The following is a 15,543-nucleotide window of genomic DNA, read 5'->3' as shown; positions in this document are numbered from 1 at the left end:
ACCCCAAGTAACTAGTAAATCATCATATGCATAATTTCAGGTCACTAGACATCCACAATTCTTCCAACATACAACATCAAATAATCAGAATGCACCAGAACTTTGACACATATAGCAGTTGATTTGCTTTATTTTTTCCTTTCAGTCCAATTTCTTCTGATGTGACTGGTTTGTCTACATGCAAAGGCTTACCTGTCCTTTGGATAAGCTTTCCCATCTATCAGGTCCTTGGGGTAAAAGAGAATGAAGTAATTCCATCCGTTCTCGTAATGGAGGTAACAGCATGGTTGCTCCCACTGACAGTGTCTCAATTACCACCTAATAATCAAAAACAAAACAAAAAAGAAAGAAAGGAAAAGTGCGTTGATTAGCCCAGATCTTCTCTTTTTAATTGCAAAATATGAAAAGTGAATGTACTAACTGTTGGGATTCTACAAGTCTAAAAGTATCATGTGAAAAATGAAAATGTTTTTCTTTAGTTGAGAGGGTTTAAGAAAATCTTCTAGGCATGGCTGCACAGGCCTTTAATCCCAGGAGGCCGAGGGAGGCAATTCTCTGTGAGTTCAAGGCTAGCCTGGTCTACAAAGTGAGTTCCAGGACAGCCAGGGCTACACAGGGAAACACACGATTGAAGATAGCTAATATAGCTGAATATCCCATTTAGCTATAGCTTCAGGTCATGACTCTCTTCTCTTACCTCTTGGATTTCATCTGGGACAGTTGAGTCCATCAGCCTGAAGAGTAAATTTCGAAGTGGACCTGCTTGTCTCCCAAGAATACTGGTAGCTACCCCTCCTGCAAGGGCCAGAGCTAGGTGATTTGAAAGCAACTTCAAGCACAGCTTAAGAAAATTATGGTGTTCCCTGAAACAAAACAAAACAAGCTGTTGTGAATTTCTGAAGCACAAAAGTAAATGCAATATCCAATTTGAGTTACATTTTTTGTGAAGTGATGACCAATGATAATTTTTAAAACATCAATTATGAAACTAAGAAGTTATTAATAAAAGCTTAGCTCTTTTCTAGCTTATAAAGAAGACAGATAAAATCTCAACAAGAAAGAATTAAGTCAAAATTTAAAAAGAGTCATTAATACACATATTTACAACATACCTTGATGAAGGGAAAGGCAGAGGAGGAATCTCACTGTTTATTTTATCACAGTATCTCTCAAGAAAGGATCGAAGATGTGAGAAGGTACTCTCTTCAAGATCTACGCAATAAGGCCGGTGCCATGCAACAACTTGTCTAGAAGAAAGCATCAGAAAATGGTTCAACAGCCTTATAATCAAACTTCTATACATGATCAAAAACAAAAAACAAGACATGCGGGATGGGGAGAACAGCTTCCTTGATTTAAAAGTATAGCCACTGGGTTTCTTGTCTTCTTTTGGGGGGGGGGGTTTTATTTTGCCTTTTGCTTTAATTATTTGAAGTAATTTATTTTGTTTTACAAATAAAACCAACCAGACAAAGAGCAATGAAGCGAAAACAAATGTTTTAAACCAAGAAAGCCTAGTTCTGATCTTAATCTGCTCTAGATAGGGGAAACTGAACCGTGTGCGTGATATATATTATTCATATACATGAATGGAGGGTAGACAGAGGTTGATGCCCAGTGTCATCCTCAGTCACTCTCCACCTTATTTTTGTAAACAAGGTCTTTCACTGAAGCTGGAGCTCACTAATTCAGCTGAACAAGCAAGACGGTGAACTCCAGAGATCCATCTATGCATACCACCACAACCTAAGCACCAAAATTAAAGATATGGTCTGTATGTAGCACCTGGCTTTTACATGGAGGCTGGGGATGGGATCTAAACTCAATTTCTCATACTTGCAAGGCAAACATTTTACTGACTCAGTCATCTCCTCAGTTTGACACTTAAACATTCTCTAAAGACAGAGAATTCAAAATGAGAAGAAAATTAAATTATCTTAAATACAGCTTCTTGCTGTTGAAATATATGTAACCTCAATATGCACATGAAAAGGGATCTAAATGTCATTTTTATGATAACAGAGTCAATGCTAGAAATTACATATACTTTTAGTGTGTGTGTGCATGTGCATTTATAGTAGTTAATCTTAAAAATCACATTAAACTTGTTTCTAAATCTATGAATACTACTGTTATACTCCTGTAGAGTTACATATGAAGTATTCTGCCCAAAGATTCATGTGTTGAAGGCTTGGTCCATGATGGTGAATCCAATATTGATGAAAGAAGGTGGCTATTCTGCTATACCATAATGTTCTTACTTACTTCAGGTCAAGGCAATGAATCCAAAAGAGCATGGACTGGTGCATGTAAACCAAAGCAAATCCTTCAGTCTTTTAAGGTGTTTATATAACTTATTATTACAGGCAAAGGTATCAACACAATTACCTACATAAATAATAATACTTGTTTGATAATACAATATGTTGATGGTTCCTATCTGATGATACAAATAACTTTAAATTAACATGAGTTTACACAAAAATTTGCCAGTGAAGAGCTACAAATGGTCTGTTTACTTTTTACATGTAAAATTTCACAAAAGAAAGGCATCTTATGATATACCCACTGTTTCTTCCCAGTACCATCCAGCCCCCCACATGGTGTGTTATCATAAATAAACAGTAGTTGAGTGGTCTGTAACTTATTCTTATTGTAGAGATCTGCATGTGTTAGTCTGTTAAACATGAAATATACCTACTATCAAATAATATACCTACTATCAAAATCTGTACTATTTAGAAATTAATTTTAATATACTATCATCATTATTACTGCTATTAAATTTAACTATTCAACTTCTGAAGTATATTGTGTAATGTTGACTCATTGGACATTCAGTCTTAAAATAAATATAGGAAAATATTTTTTAAAAAACTCACAAGAATGCTTAAACATAGCACTTACCTGTCCCTAGGGAGAGCAGTCCATGCCAAACTATGTGATGTTCCGGCTGAGATCTGCTGAATAGCTATGCCATCTAAGCCACTCACTTTTTTTGGTTTAGTAATGGGACCTGTGGAATTTCCCTGGCCACACTGCCCCATGGAGTTATTGCCCCAGGCATAAACTTCATTATCTAAAAATAAGACATAGGTATAAAAGTTAAATTCTAATGTTAACAAATTTAAGAAATAGAATAATTAATAACACTTCTTTAAAAACAAATGACTTAGACCACCTGTAATACCTGCACTAAGGAGGTAAGACAGAAGAATTTAAAGTTTGTGCTATAAAGTTAAGCTATAAAGATGCTACCTAAAATACTAAAACAAACGAATAAACAGGACTTTACCATGAGAAAGAGACAAACAATGACTATCTCCAATAGAAATATCAACTATTCTTGTGGCAGCCAATTCTTCAATGAGCTTGGGTCGCAAAGCAGTAGCTTCTGAAGAACCACAACCTAGACAAGCCCCACAACCCCAAGCATAGACCTGAAAAGACAGAAATACAGAACACATCAATTCCAAAAAACAAGTAGATTATTAACTAAAATTATCAACAAGTGTGGTAACTTCCTGCTATTAAAACAATATAAGATATTAAAATAATATTTAGTGTTTTGATCATTTTAAAGATGGTCATGGTAGCCCTCAGGAGGCTGATCAACAAAACATCTGAGAAGCAAATATACTAGCCCTTAGTTGCCTCAGCTGATCATCTCCATTCCCTCTCTCCAAATAATCCTCTCAAAAATACACAGACATAAAAAAGTAGAAATATTAAGCCATTAGAACACCTAAGAAAATTAACTGTAATTATTTCTTAGCAAGTATCTGCACCTTGTTTGTTTCATTAGAAAAAAATAGCTAGGCTGTGGTGGCACAGGGCTTTAATCCCAGCACTTAGAAAGCAGAGGGAGGCGGGTCTCTGAGTTCAAGGCCAGCCTGCTCTATAGAGTGAGTTCCAGATCCTGTTGTGGAAAAACAAAAACAAAAACAAAAAGAGAAAGAGAAAGAAAAAGAAAAAAGAAGTGGGGTGGGGAGGGGAGAGAAAAGAAAAAGGAAAAAAGGAAGAAAACCCTATCTAAAATAAGGAAGAAAATAAAGTAACTGCCATTTATTGTGCTGTCTTTAAACACCCAATATATAAACAGATGAGAAGCTTTAAACTGGCCACAAATAAAATCAAAGAAAGATAGGAGATCCTCTGCTAAAGTTACCACTAACTGGCTTGCACTTGGCTAATACTGTTCAATTTAAGCAGTTATGGAAATACTACTTTAAAATTTCTACTTACTGCTGGGTGGTAGTGTGGCGCAGGCACACAGGAGGCAGAGGCAGGTGGATCTCAGATTTAGAGGTCAGTCTCATATACAGCATAAGCTCTAGGACAGCCAGGGCTATTACAGAAACCCTGTCTTGAAAAACCAAAAACAAACATTAAAAAGAAAAAACCCTTCTACTTACATGTTTCTCACATGGTAGACTAGACCAAGAAATAATAAAATACTATAAACCACAAAACTGATTTTACCTATCACTCACAAAGAATATGTGAATCAGCAGTCACATAGCTCCCCTGAACACCTTTATTTGCTACTAATTAAAAATAATAACAAAATGAATAGTGGTTGACTTATGTTATCCAGGAAAAGACACATGAAGAAAAGAAGAGGAGAAATGACTTCCAATTTTACAATCTAAACTGAACAACTTTTTCTTTCAATTGCCTTTGATATAATTATATTCACACTTTATGCCATAATGGCTTTTTCTGTTATGGTTATTATTTTTGTTTTGTCTTCAAATTATTTTAGGTTAGATGTCTTCATCTAAACAGAAGACCATATATTTATACCAATTACCAGAAAACCTACTCAAGACAAGTACAGGTATAAAAGAACTCCAGTATATGAAAAGCCTATTCAAACAAAGATTAGGAACTAAACACAGGGAGGGAAACATTACTAAGACTCTAAATGACTCCAAGTCCAATACTGTACTAGTATTCAGTAAGGCTCTCTCTCTTAGCTTTCTTTTGAATATTCTTTTAGCTGAGCACTAGATTAAGAATACTTGTAGCTCAGTTGGTGCAATACTTGCTTAGCATGCAAAATGTCCTGGGTTTGAGCCCTAAAACTATAACACACAAAAAGAGTACTTGTCTTGCATTTTAGGGATTATGTCATGCTGTAAAAAATTCATTATGCATTAAGACAGAAGAGTTACATTTAGTAGAAAATTAGACTGGGTAGGCCTGAGGGAACTCAGAGACAGATGGCGTAAAAAGCTCCACAGGTGTAAGAGAAACAGAATGGCTCATCAAAGTATTTCCTCCCACTTTATTTTTCGTAAACATACACAATAGACTTCACATAACCTAAGATGTTCATGATAAAACTATTCTATATAGCAAGTAATCTGCAGATTCCTTTGGAATATAGTGTAATAGATTTAGTGTTTATTATTTGCCACCAACAGTTATACATAAGAACTTTAAATTCAAATCGTATACAACCATCTGGTACACAAAGCAGAAATTATTTCCTCTCTCATTAAAAAAAAGAACCATATGTCACTGAAGGGAGGCCTGAGATTTGCCTATGGATATAAATCAAACAAGTGAGCACTTGCTGATTTCAATCCATAAATTCTTACTACAAAACCAACTGTGAGGAACACATGAAAGTATGTGTTCTTTTAAGTATGTAACTGACTCTATAATATAACAAAATAAAATAGTTTATATTAGATTTTTCAGCATATGAAACACACATGTCTCAAAGAGTAACTAAACTAAATGTGAATGTCAGCTTTTGTTGGTCATCTACTTTGTCCTGGCATACAATGGCTCCTACATGTTAGGCCAAAGTGGCTGATGAACACCAGGAAGAAAACATTGTCACTTTCCTCATTGGGCCTGGTTCTCTTCGGTACCACCACACTTCCCATCTGGAGGTTTTCTCTTTACCCTCTTTTTTGATCATCTTATCTTTTTAGTTCATATCTCTGGTCCCCTTAAATTTCTGTTTTCTGTTTCTTCACTATTCTTTAATAGGAAGGAGACGTTGAGGTGCCTCCATGATTTGGGGAAGAGGGTTAAAGGGTTCTAAGAACTAAATGAAGTTATTAAATCAACTTACTTCAAAGAACAGGGGGAAGAAAGAAAATGTATTCAGGTCACACAAGCAGGTAAGAAAATCTGGCTCCTTTTCATCAACTACACTTGAAACAAAACAGTATTTTTATCTCAATATGTTGCCTTAAAATGTTTTTCTTTTAATTCCAAACTTCAAGTTCACTTTTTAGCTTCCTAGTCCATTGAAATACTCTTTTTATGTTCATTCCTTAGTCCTACCTGTCCTGTTGATGTCAAAGCAAGTGAAGACTGGCTCCCAGCACAAACTTTGCGAATAAACATTCCTTGTAAAGCTTCAATAACTTTGGGTTTATATACTCTGTTGGTATCACCATGGCCAAGTTTGCCTACATATATAAAAAAGAAAACCATATTCAAGTTAAGCAAATTTTTAAAGCCTGTTCATTTTTTAAGCACTGAAGTTTTAATAAAGTACTTTAATTTTTATAGCAATAACCAGACAGATGAAGAGACCCATTCCTGATAGCAGAGGGCATTAACAAAAGAACATATCTGTTTCAAGAAAGTTAACCATCAACAGCTAACAGTCTTCTGTATCTTATTCTCAATCAATAAAAACTACTTTAAAGAGAAAGAAAATTCTTATTTGTCTGCCTTTTTAGAACTTAAACATTTTTAGAACTTAAAAAAATTAAAGATTAATTTTATTTTTAGTTGTGTGTGAGTGTGGTGTAGGCGGAGGCAAGAGAAAGAGAAAGAGAGAGAGAGATCAGAGGTATTGCATCCCCTGGAACTGGAGCTACAAGTAGTTGTAAGTCACCTGATGTGGGTGTTGGGAATCAAACTCGGGTCCCCTTAGAAGAGCAGTTCTAGCTAGCACTTAACCACTGAGCCATCTTTCCAGCCCTTATTTTATTTTTATTTATGTGTAGGTTTGAATATGTGCATGTGCATATGGGTTCCCAAAGAGGCCAGAGGGAGTGCGGGATCTCGTGGAGTGACAGTGACAGGTAGTTCCAAGTTGCCTGATGTGGGTGTCAGGAACCAAACTCTTCTGAAAGAGCAGCAAGCACTCTAAACCACTGAGACATCTCACCAGTGCCTGTTATTTCTAACTTTAAATGTGTTGACAGGCTAAACAGGCATTGTAACACAGGGGTATAATTCTACTGCTCAAAAAGCAGAGGCAAGTCTAATGTCATACAGCTAGATCCTGTCTTTGAGAAAACAAAAAAAGTCTGGTACTATAATCCCAGTTATGGGGGAGGGGGGAGTAAGAGGATTAAGAGTTTGAGGCTAAACTAGAAGCAACTGCGCACACCTTTAATCCCAGCACTTTAGAGGCAGAGGCAGGCTGACCTCTGTGAATCCGAGACCAGTCTAGTGTATAGAGAGAGACCGTGTCTCAAAAAAATAAATACTTAAAAGTAAAAAAAAGATTTTGAGGCCAGTCTGGTCTACACAGTGAATTTCAGGCCAGAAAGGGATATTTCTTTTCAAAATAAAAAACATAATTTTTAAAAAGTTAAAGACGATTCAATAGTTCAAAAATAGAAAACTTGGAAAACAATTAAAGAGGGAATATGGTTAACATATAAATGTAACCATACTAGAAATTGATTAAAATATAAATTAAATTATATCACTTTACCTCTTAAATTATTTTCTAAGCTATCATTTTTTGTTTGGTTTAGTTTTTGTTTTCTGAGATAAAGTCTTGCTAGCCTCTAACTTTCAACCCTCTTGCCTTAGCCTTGGAAATCTTGGAACAGCAGCAGGAGAGAGCCACCACACCTGACTAAAATTATCTTACTTTTCATAACTATTGCTATTGATCTATGTGTACAAGTAAGAATTCACACAGCTGACAGAGTAACTAAAGTGGACATAAATCTGCTCACTCAGTGCAGAAGTGCCTTTTGTTTTGTCTGTCTTCCTGATAACCTATCTTGTTTTCCCATATGATGGAGCAGGGAAAGAAAGCACTGATTTTAACACTGGAAAAAAAAACTGGGGGACATCTTGCAACTCAACAATGAGAAACTGTAGTGGTATTTCCATTTGTATTTTAATAAATAAAGCTTGCCTGAAGTTCAGAGTAAAACAGCCGTACTGATCAGCCTTACAGACCAGGCAGTGGTGACAAGCACCTTTAATCCCAGTAGCCACACTAGTTTGCCATAGAAACCAGGGCAGTACGGGGGCACGCCTTTAATCCCAGACCTAGAGAGGAATATAAGACAGGAAGAAACAGCTCTCACTCACAGTCTCAGTCTGAGATTCCTAGAGGCAAAATCGCCATTTCAGACAGAGGTAGAGATAAGAGCTGTTTTGTTTTTCTGACCTTCAGGTTGAACCCCAATTTCTGTCTTTGGGTTTTTATTAATCATGCTACAAGAAACTTACTATATAACTTATTTTATAAACTGTCCTACAGATAAATGTAATAATATTTTAGACCTTTTAAAAAATTAGTAAAATGACATGTTTATTGATACCCATAAAATATTATTACAAGTTATAAAAATAACATATATGAACCATAGAGACCTATGTTGGCTTTCAAAACAGATACGTATAAATGTACATATATTTAGCAGTCTGTCTCCTAATGTGTTAACAAAGACTAAAATAACATTTTATTTGAAAGAAACAATTTGGCCGAGTGGTGGTGGCACACGCCTTTAATCCCAGCACTTGGGAGGCAGAGAGGCAGGTGAATTTCTTTGAGTTTGAGGCCAGCCTGGTATACAGAGTGAGTTCCAGCACAGGCTTCACTACACAGAGAAACCCTGTCTTAGAGAGAGAAAAAAAGAAACAATTTATGTCTGTCCATCTATATTTTAGTTTTTTTATACTAAGCATACATACTTGAAAAAGATTTTTTTTCAATTTTTAAGAGAAAAATCCCAAAGCTACCAAAAAAAAAATTTTTTTTTTTTTGTACATACCATTGTCTCCTCCTCCAAAAGACCACACAGTTCTTCCATCTTTGGACAAAGCAATCGTATGTGAACTTCCACAAGAAACCTCTCCTACATTGCTAATATCTTTTACTAGTGTTGGAATGTTACGGCTGTTACTGTCTCCATGACCTTAGATAAAGCACAGAAATAATGTTAACTCCTTTTCTCCAGTTTCACAAGAGTAATATGCTATCTGCTATTTTTAAATGCAAGTAAATACAAAAAGAAAAGCATCTCTATCTGCTCTTCCAGGTTGCTCCCTACCTGGGGGAGACAGGCATATTAACGAGTTATTAGAGCATTCTAAGTTTCTGCCTTCGTACTCACCTTATCTGTCTAAAAACACATTCATGTTAACTTGCTTTCACTGATAAATACATTAGAAACTTTAGGATCACGATGTTATGTTTCTTATTTCTGAAACTACAGTGCCTGGTTACAATACTTACAGATTTTATTACATCTTAGATAACAGCACCAGAATCTAGGTAAAATTGTCTATAGAAATACAACCAATTTTGAGTTTAAAGCTCATATAATAAATGGCTTATGAACTTTATGCTCACTGGTTCTTAGCAATTGATCATTTCTGTTCTGGGTGAATAATTTCAAATTTTAAAAACTCTTACCTAATCTTCCAAAGTCTCCTTCACCCCATGTATATAATTCACCATCCTCTGTGACAGCAGCACTATGTCTGTATCCAGCTGACACACAAACAACGACCTGGATGGCACATAAGGAAATCTGATAAGTATACGAGTGCTAAAACATACACACAGGGACATCACAGACATTATTACTCACAACTCACATAGTAGCCATCACGAGGACCAAGGCTATTGACTAAGTAATTACTTAAGTCCATGTTCTGTTTGCTGAGCCCTGAACCCCAGCTTTGACCCAAACAAGAGAACAAGTTTTCTCAATCCAAAAAGGAGACATTGTGATTTCTAGCAAAGAGATCAATCTGATTAATAGAAGGAAAGTCTTTACCGAAGGAGTTGGAGAGAATGCAAAAAGAAACAATGGCAACTTTTAAATCTAAGATTAGCATAAAACCTCTGGTCTTCACTGAGCAAGGAAAACTCATTACATAATTAGCAACTCTAAAAATACTTGTTATTAACAATATAATTAGAATATAAGCTCACATTAAACTTCTCACTGTCCTTTTTGTCATCAAGAAATTATCTTTCATTAGTACAGTGGTTCTCAACCTTCCTAATGCTCTGATCCTTTAATCAGTTCCTCATGATATGGTAGATAAAATTGTCATTATTACTTTATGACTGTAATTTTGATACAGTTATGAATCACAATGTAAATATCTGTGTTTTCCAATTCTGTGTTTAGGTGACACCTGTGAAACAGTCATTCAACCCCTAACAACTGAGTTGTGACTTACAGGTTAAGAACCACTGGATTAGTAGAATCAAGGCAGTAAAGACATATAACAATATGCCCTGGGGATGACTTATACCTTCCAACACTGATCAATATTATCAGCTAATTAAAAAAAGCACCAATAACTCCCTGCGTTTTTAGCCTCCAAAAATGTGAATTCACAAAGAAACTTAAATTAACTTAAAATATTATTTTTCATCAGGACACTTAAATTATACTGCTATATAGGGGAATATTTAAAAGAACATTTAGCAATGGAATAAAGAAAGAAAATATTAAAAGAGCCAGAAAAATCACAACTGTTTAGAACATTTAGCAGAAGCCTCTTAAGAGTTTCGTATCATATTCAATACTTTTTCAGTCACTGCGGTAGGCTCTCATTATGCTCACTGCCCTCAAACTGGCAATCCTAACTGTCTTTACCTGGAATTACAAATGTGTGCCACCACACCCAGCACACTCTGTACCTTATCAGGTATCTGTTGTTTATAAAGCTGCCTATCAAGTTTACAAAGTGGGACATTACAAGACCCATTTTTTGGGGTTGATGAGTGAGTTGAAACAGTACGAGTCATAGCTGTGTGGTATTTATTTTATAGCCATTTGAGAATATCTCTCATGACAGGAAAAATTATTATATGTATTCTCTTATAAAATTTAAAATCTTAAAATAGAAACAACGTAAGTCTTACCTCTATAAAGAAAAGTTAAACAAAAATAAAAAGTTCTGGAACCAATTATTTAAATGAGTCTCTTGACAATCACTTAACTAATCTAAATGCCTCATAAACCAAGGGCTAGAGAGGTGGCTCAGCATCTGATTATTTGTAAACCCACAAAAAAGCACATACCTTTCCCTGTAGTGGGCCCTGGATAAGCTTGGGGTATTTCTGGGTTGAACTGTTCCCATGTCCCAGTTTCCCATAGTCACCATCACCCCAGCTGAAGACTTCACCTTCTGTAGTAAAAGCTAAAGTATGACCATCGGAGCCTTTAGATGATGAAACTTTTTTAATGGACCGGTGAGGCTCAAAAGTTAACTTTTTTAAAGTAGACTGATTATTGGAATCTCCAAGGCCCAGTCTCCCATAGCTGCCTTTACCACAAGCTCTCACAGAGCCGTCCGTAGAAATGACAAATGTGCAATACTGTCCAGCTTCAATCTACACAAGAACAACAGAGTTTTAGGTTAGAAAATGTTCTGAATACTTCAAGTTTATCAAAAAGGAAAAAAAGGAAATTGTTCAACGCAGAATATGGCCTGATCTTCCATAGAAGGTAATAAGCAGAAAACACCGCATTCGCATATTCATTTCACACTGAGGATAAATTCATGATCCTTTAAGGTTATCTACCGGAGCATGACAAAAATAAAACAATGGGGTTGGAGAGATGACTAAGTGGTTAATAAAACTAACTGTTCTTTCAGAGAACCTGGGTTTCATTTTCAGCACCCACATGGCAGGTCACAACTCTTTAACTTCAGTTCCAGGGAATCTGACATCATTTTTCTGGTTCCACGGGCAATGTACTCACATGGTACACACACAAGTATGTAGGCAAAACACCCATATACATAAAACTAAATAAATAATTTTTTTAAAAAATCTAAAAAATAAAACAACAAAATAAAAATTATACCTTCCTCTTACAATTGGAGAAGGAAAAAAAATCCCATTAATTCCTTAACAGTCTATTAAAGCAAGAATCATTAACATAAAAATTATACTCACAAGCCAGGTAGTTGTGGTGCACATCTTTAATCCTAGCACTTAGGAGGCAGAGGCAAGTGGATCTCTGTGAGTTCAAGGCCAGCCTGGTCTACAAGAGCTAGTTCCAGGATAGGTTCCAAAGCTACAGAGAAACCCTGTCTTGAAAAAAATAGATAAATAAATAACATGTGTATATTCATATATTCTATATGCATAATAAAAATACAATTTAATGAAAATATAAAGTCTTACATTGAGCTACAAATACAGAGGGGAAAGTGATCATAAGACAATGAAATGACAATCTGAAAAAGAGAAAAGTCCAGTTCTTATTATTACCAGTGTTGAATATAAAAATAAAACTTGATGCCATTCATTAGGCTTTTATTTATTTAGTTATGTATTTATTCTTATTTTATTTTATTTATTTTTAGGATTTGGATTTTGAAACAGGCCTGGAACTGATTATATATACCAGGCTCTGCTTCCTGAGTACTACTAGCATTAAAGGTGTTCACCACCAAACCCTGCTTCATTAGGCTTTTTAAAAATCTAGGTCCAAATTTAATATTTTGGATGTAGAAATGGTGCTGAGGATATTAAAGATGAAAATATGTATTTTTCTGTTAAAATGAAGAATTAATGTGATATAATATATAAATATAAATAGATGATCAATCAATAGCTTTTTTCTTTTGGTTTTTCAAGACAAGGTTTCTCTGTGTAAACAACAGCCTTAGCTGTCCTGGAACTTACTTTGTAGACTAGTTTGGCCTCAGAGACCCACCTACCTCTGCCTCCCAAGTGCTGGGATTAAAGGCGTGCATCACCATGCCCCGCTTCAATCAAGAATTTTTACTCATTGAAAAACAGACTCAACATTACTTACGGCACAGAAGTACACACACACACACACACACACACACACACACACACACACCATTATCTACCAGTTCACAAGAAATACAGAGAGAGAGAACTTACGGTCTGAGCATCAGAGAAACTGGGAGCCAGTTTGGGTTGTAGTATTTTCTCCTGTGTGCCTTCTACCAACTGATGACTGCTATTGCTACCCCAAACATACACTTCACAGGTTTCAGAGACAATGGGAGCATCACCAGTCTGAATGCTGTCTGGGCTTGCACATGTTCTTGAGTAGTCAGAAGCCATTCTACAAACCTATTAAAAATTTAAATACACAAAATAACCAATACATTATTAGTCTAATTTTACATGTTCTCTGAAATTATTGTTTTAACTTCTAATACTCTAAGCTACTCACATCCATCATCATAAACAGCTTTAAATAGATAGCTAGTACATTTACCAGCACAGAATAAATCACAAAAGAGAAAAATATACAATCAAGCCTTTGAAAATATAAATGCTACTGGTCTACAAGAGCTAGTTCCAGGACAGGCTCCAAAACCATAGAGAAACCCTGTCTCGAAAAAAACAAAAAAAAACAACAACAACAACAAAAATATATATATATATGCTATCACATACACTTTACAGAAAAATCAAAGTTCATAAGGACAAAGTGGGAAGAAAACACCCCTAATAACTCACCTTGACAGTGTTAACTATTTTCATATGCATGGTCATTACTGTACATACAGAAGTGACAAATGATACAAGACCAAGCAAAACCTTCTGCCTGCTCTGCACAATAGTCCATTTAATAGTAAAATAACATTAACCACTTTCCTCTAACTGCCATTTAAATTCTTTATTTTTATTATGTAGACCATTTTTTAAGAATCTGTTATTGGGTCAGGCATGGTGGTACATATCTTTAATCCTAGTACCTTTATAAAGGAGGTAATATCAGGCAGATCTCTGTGAGTTTAAGGTCAGCCTGGTCTATATGATGAGACCTTGTCTTAAAAAAGAGTATATTACTGTATTTTGTTAACTTCCTTAAAAGGAAATCTCAGAAATGGGATTATACACATAAAAAAAGACAATCTTATGATTCTTGGAACACATTATATCAACTTGCCTTCTAAAATGGTGTCATAGTATTTGATGCCATGGTATTTGGTTACCAGTACTGTATAAATGGAGGACTGTCCTGAAAACAGTGACAGCCTAGAACATCATGATACAGAAATGTACATAAAATCTAAGTCACAGCAAGTTGGGCGGTGGTGGTGCACACCTTTAATCCCAGCACTCATGAGACAGAGGCAGGCAGGTCTCTGTGAGTTCGAGGCCAACCTGGTCTACAGAGCAAGTTCCCCAAAAAAGGGGATATAAACACATAGACTAAAAGATGTTAAAGACATTTTTTTTTTGCTTGGTCAATAAGTTTATTATCTTTATGAAAAACTCTTCATAGAAAATTGCTTTAGCTGTCAGCAGCCCGCTCCTGAGCTCTGAGGAAGCTTGCTTTCTTTTGAGCAACCCGATCTTTCTTCTGGGCAAGAGACATTTTGGGACGGTTCCACCTCTTCTTCTTCACTTCTCTCTTGGGCTTCTTTTCATAGACCGGATTCTCTCGTATAGCAGCATGGGCTTTCTTATACATCTCCTCCATGTCTGGAGTAACGTTGTTCTTTATGTACTGAGAGAACTGTTTCTTGTAGAACAACGTTAAAGACATTTTTTAAGTAGAAAAAACTGAACTAGAGTCCAGGCACACATATGTAGCAACACAACTACAAAAAACGGCAAGGAACTTAGTTTAAAAGTCAACATAGTGCTTCCGTTGTGGAGGAGAAAAAAAGAAATGACCAGAATGTAAAAGGACTTCTGCATTTGGGGGGGGGGGTGTTCGCATGCACTTGACACTCATGTCAGAGGACAGCTGGAGGGAGTCTGTTTCTTCTGCCATGTGGCGCCTCAAGTTGCAGGTTGACAGTAAATGCCTTCAGCCCTTAAGTAGTCTCAGCAGTTTAAAATTCTATTTTGTGTTTTTTAAAACCAGTTAGAAGGGTATTTATTTTATAACAACTCATTAAAGCACAGAACTGGTTATATATATTTCTGAATTTGTTTTACTCAATAATTATTTTTCAACAAAAGTTACCAGAACATGATTCAAAACAAAATAAATAAAAGGTGATACACTGAAAAGTATCTCTTTTGACTAAACACTGAGTTCCACTCTCCAGAGGCAACCACTGGCATCATTTCCTTTTAGAGCCTTTCTAGAGATCATACATCATAATATTTTACAACAACGTCTTTTTTAATGCAAAGCTATGAAGATTACATACCTCTTCAAAAAGACATAATGCTGCCTCATAGAGTGAACATAAGCCTTCAGATGTTCTAGTTGGCTCTCTCCACTGACTCCGATCAGCAGACGAACCCTGTAATTAAACATGGTAGGGTATAATATGGAAAGAAAGCAACATATATGCTAAAAAAAAATACACTACAAAAATCTATTTGAAAAACTG

General features: G+C 35.6%; 1 protein-coding gene across 7 annotated transcripts in view; it reads right to left on the bottom strand.

Moving 5' to 3' along the window:
* Window positions 1–15,543, bottom strand: part of Herc1 (HECT and RLD domain containing E3 ubiquitin protein ligase family member 1) — a 162,867-nt gene that overhangs the window by 117,963 nt on the left and 29,361 nt on the right. For all 7 annotated transcript variants that reach the window (XM_050126066.1, XM_050126103.1, XM_050126079.1 and 4 more), the window contains exons 3-13: window positions 15,358–15,453; window positions 13,118–13,312; window positions 11,273–11,584; window positions 9,644–9,740; window positions 9,000–9,143; window positions 6,307–6,434; window positions 3,296–3,440; window positions 2,908–3,079; window positions 1,113–1,247; window positions 698–863; window positions 193–318 (exon numbers count right to left, since the gene is read on the bottom strand). In XM_050126066.1, the coding sequence (XP_049982023.1) occupies window positions 193–318; window positions 698–863; window positions 1,113–1,247; window positions 2,908–3,079; window positions 3,296–3,440; window positions 6,307–6,434; window positions 9,000–9,143; window positions 9,644–9,740; window positions 11,273–11,584; window positions 13,118–13,312; window positions 15,358–15,453 (1,716 nt within the window). The remainder of the gene's footprint in view (window positions 1–192; window positions 319–697; window positions 864–1,112; window positions 1,248–2,907; window positions 3,080–3,295; window positions 3,441–6,306; window positions 6,435–8,999; window positions 9,144–9,643; window positions 9,741–11,272; window positions 11,585–13,117; window positions 13,313–15,357; window positions 15,454–15,543) is intronic.

Source organism: Alexandromys fortis, unplaced genomic scaffold, assembly GCF_014885135.2.
Source record: "Alexandromys fortis isolate MF-2015 unplaced genomic scaffold, M_Fortis_MF-2015_v1.1 scaffold_22, whole genome shotgun sequence".
NCBI lineage: Eukaryota > Metazoa > Chordata > Mammalia > Rodentia > Cricetidae > Alexandromys > Alexandromys fortis.
The sequence above is the reverse complement of the archived record's forward strand: the minus strand, read 5'-3'. Positions and strand labels throughout refer to the sequence as shown.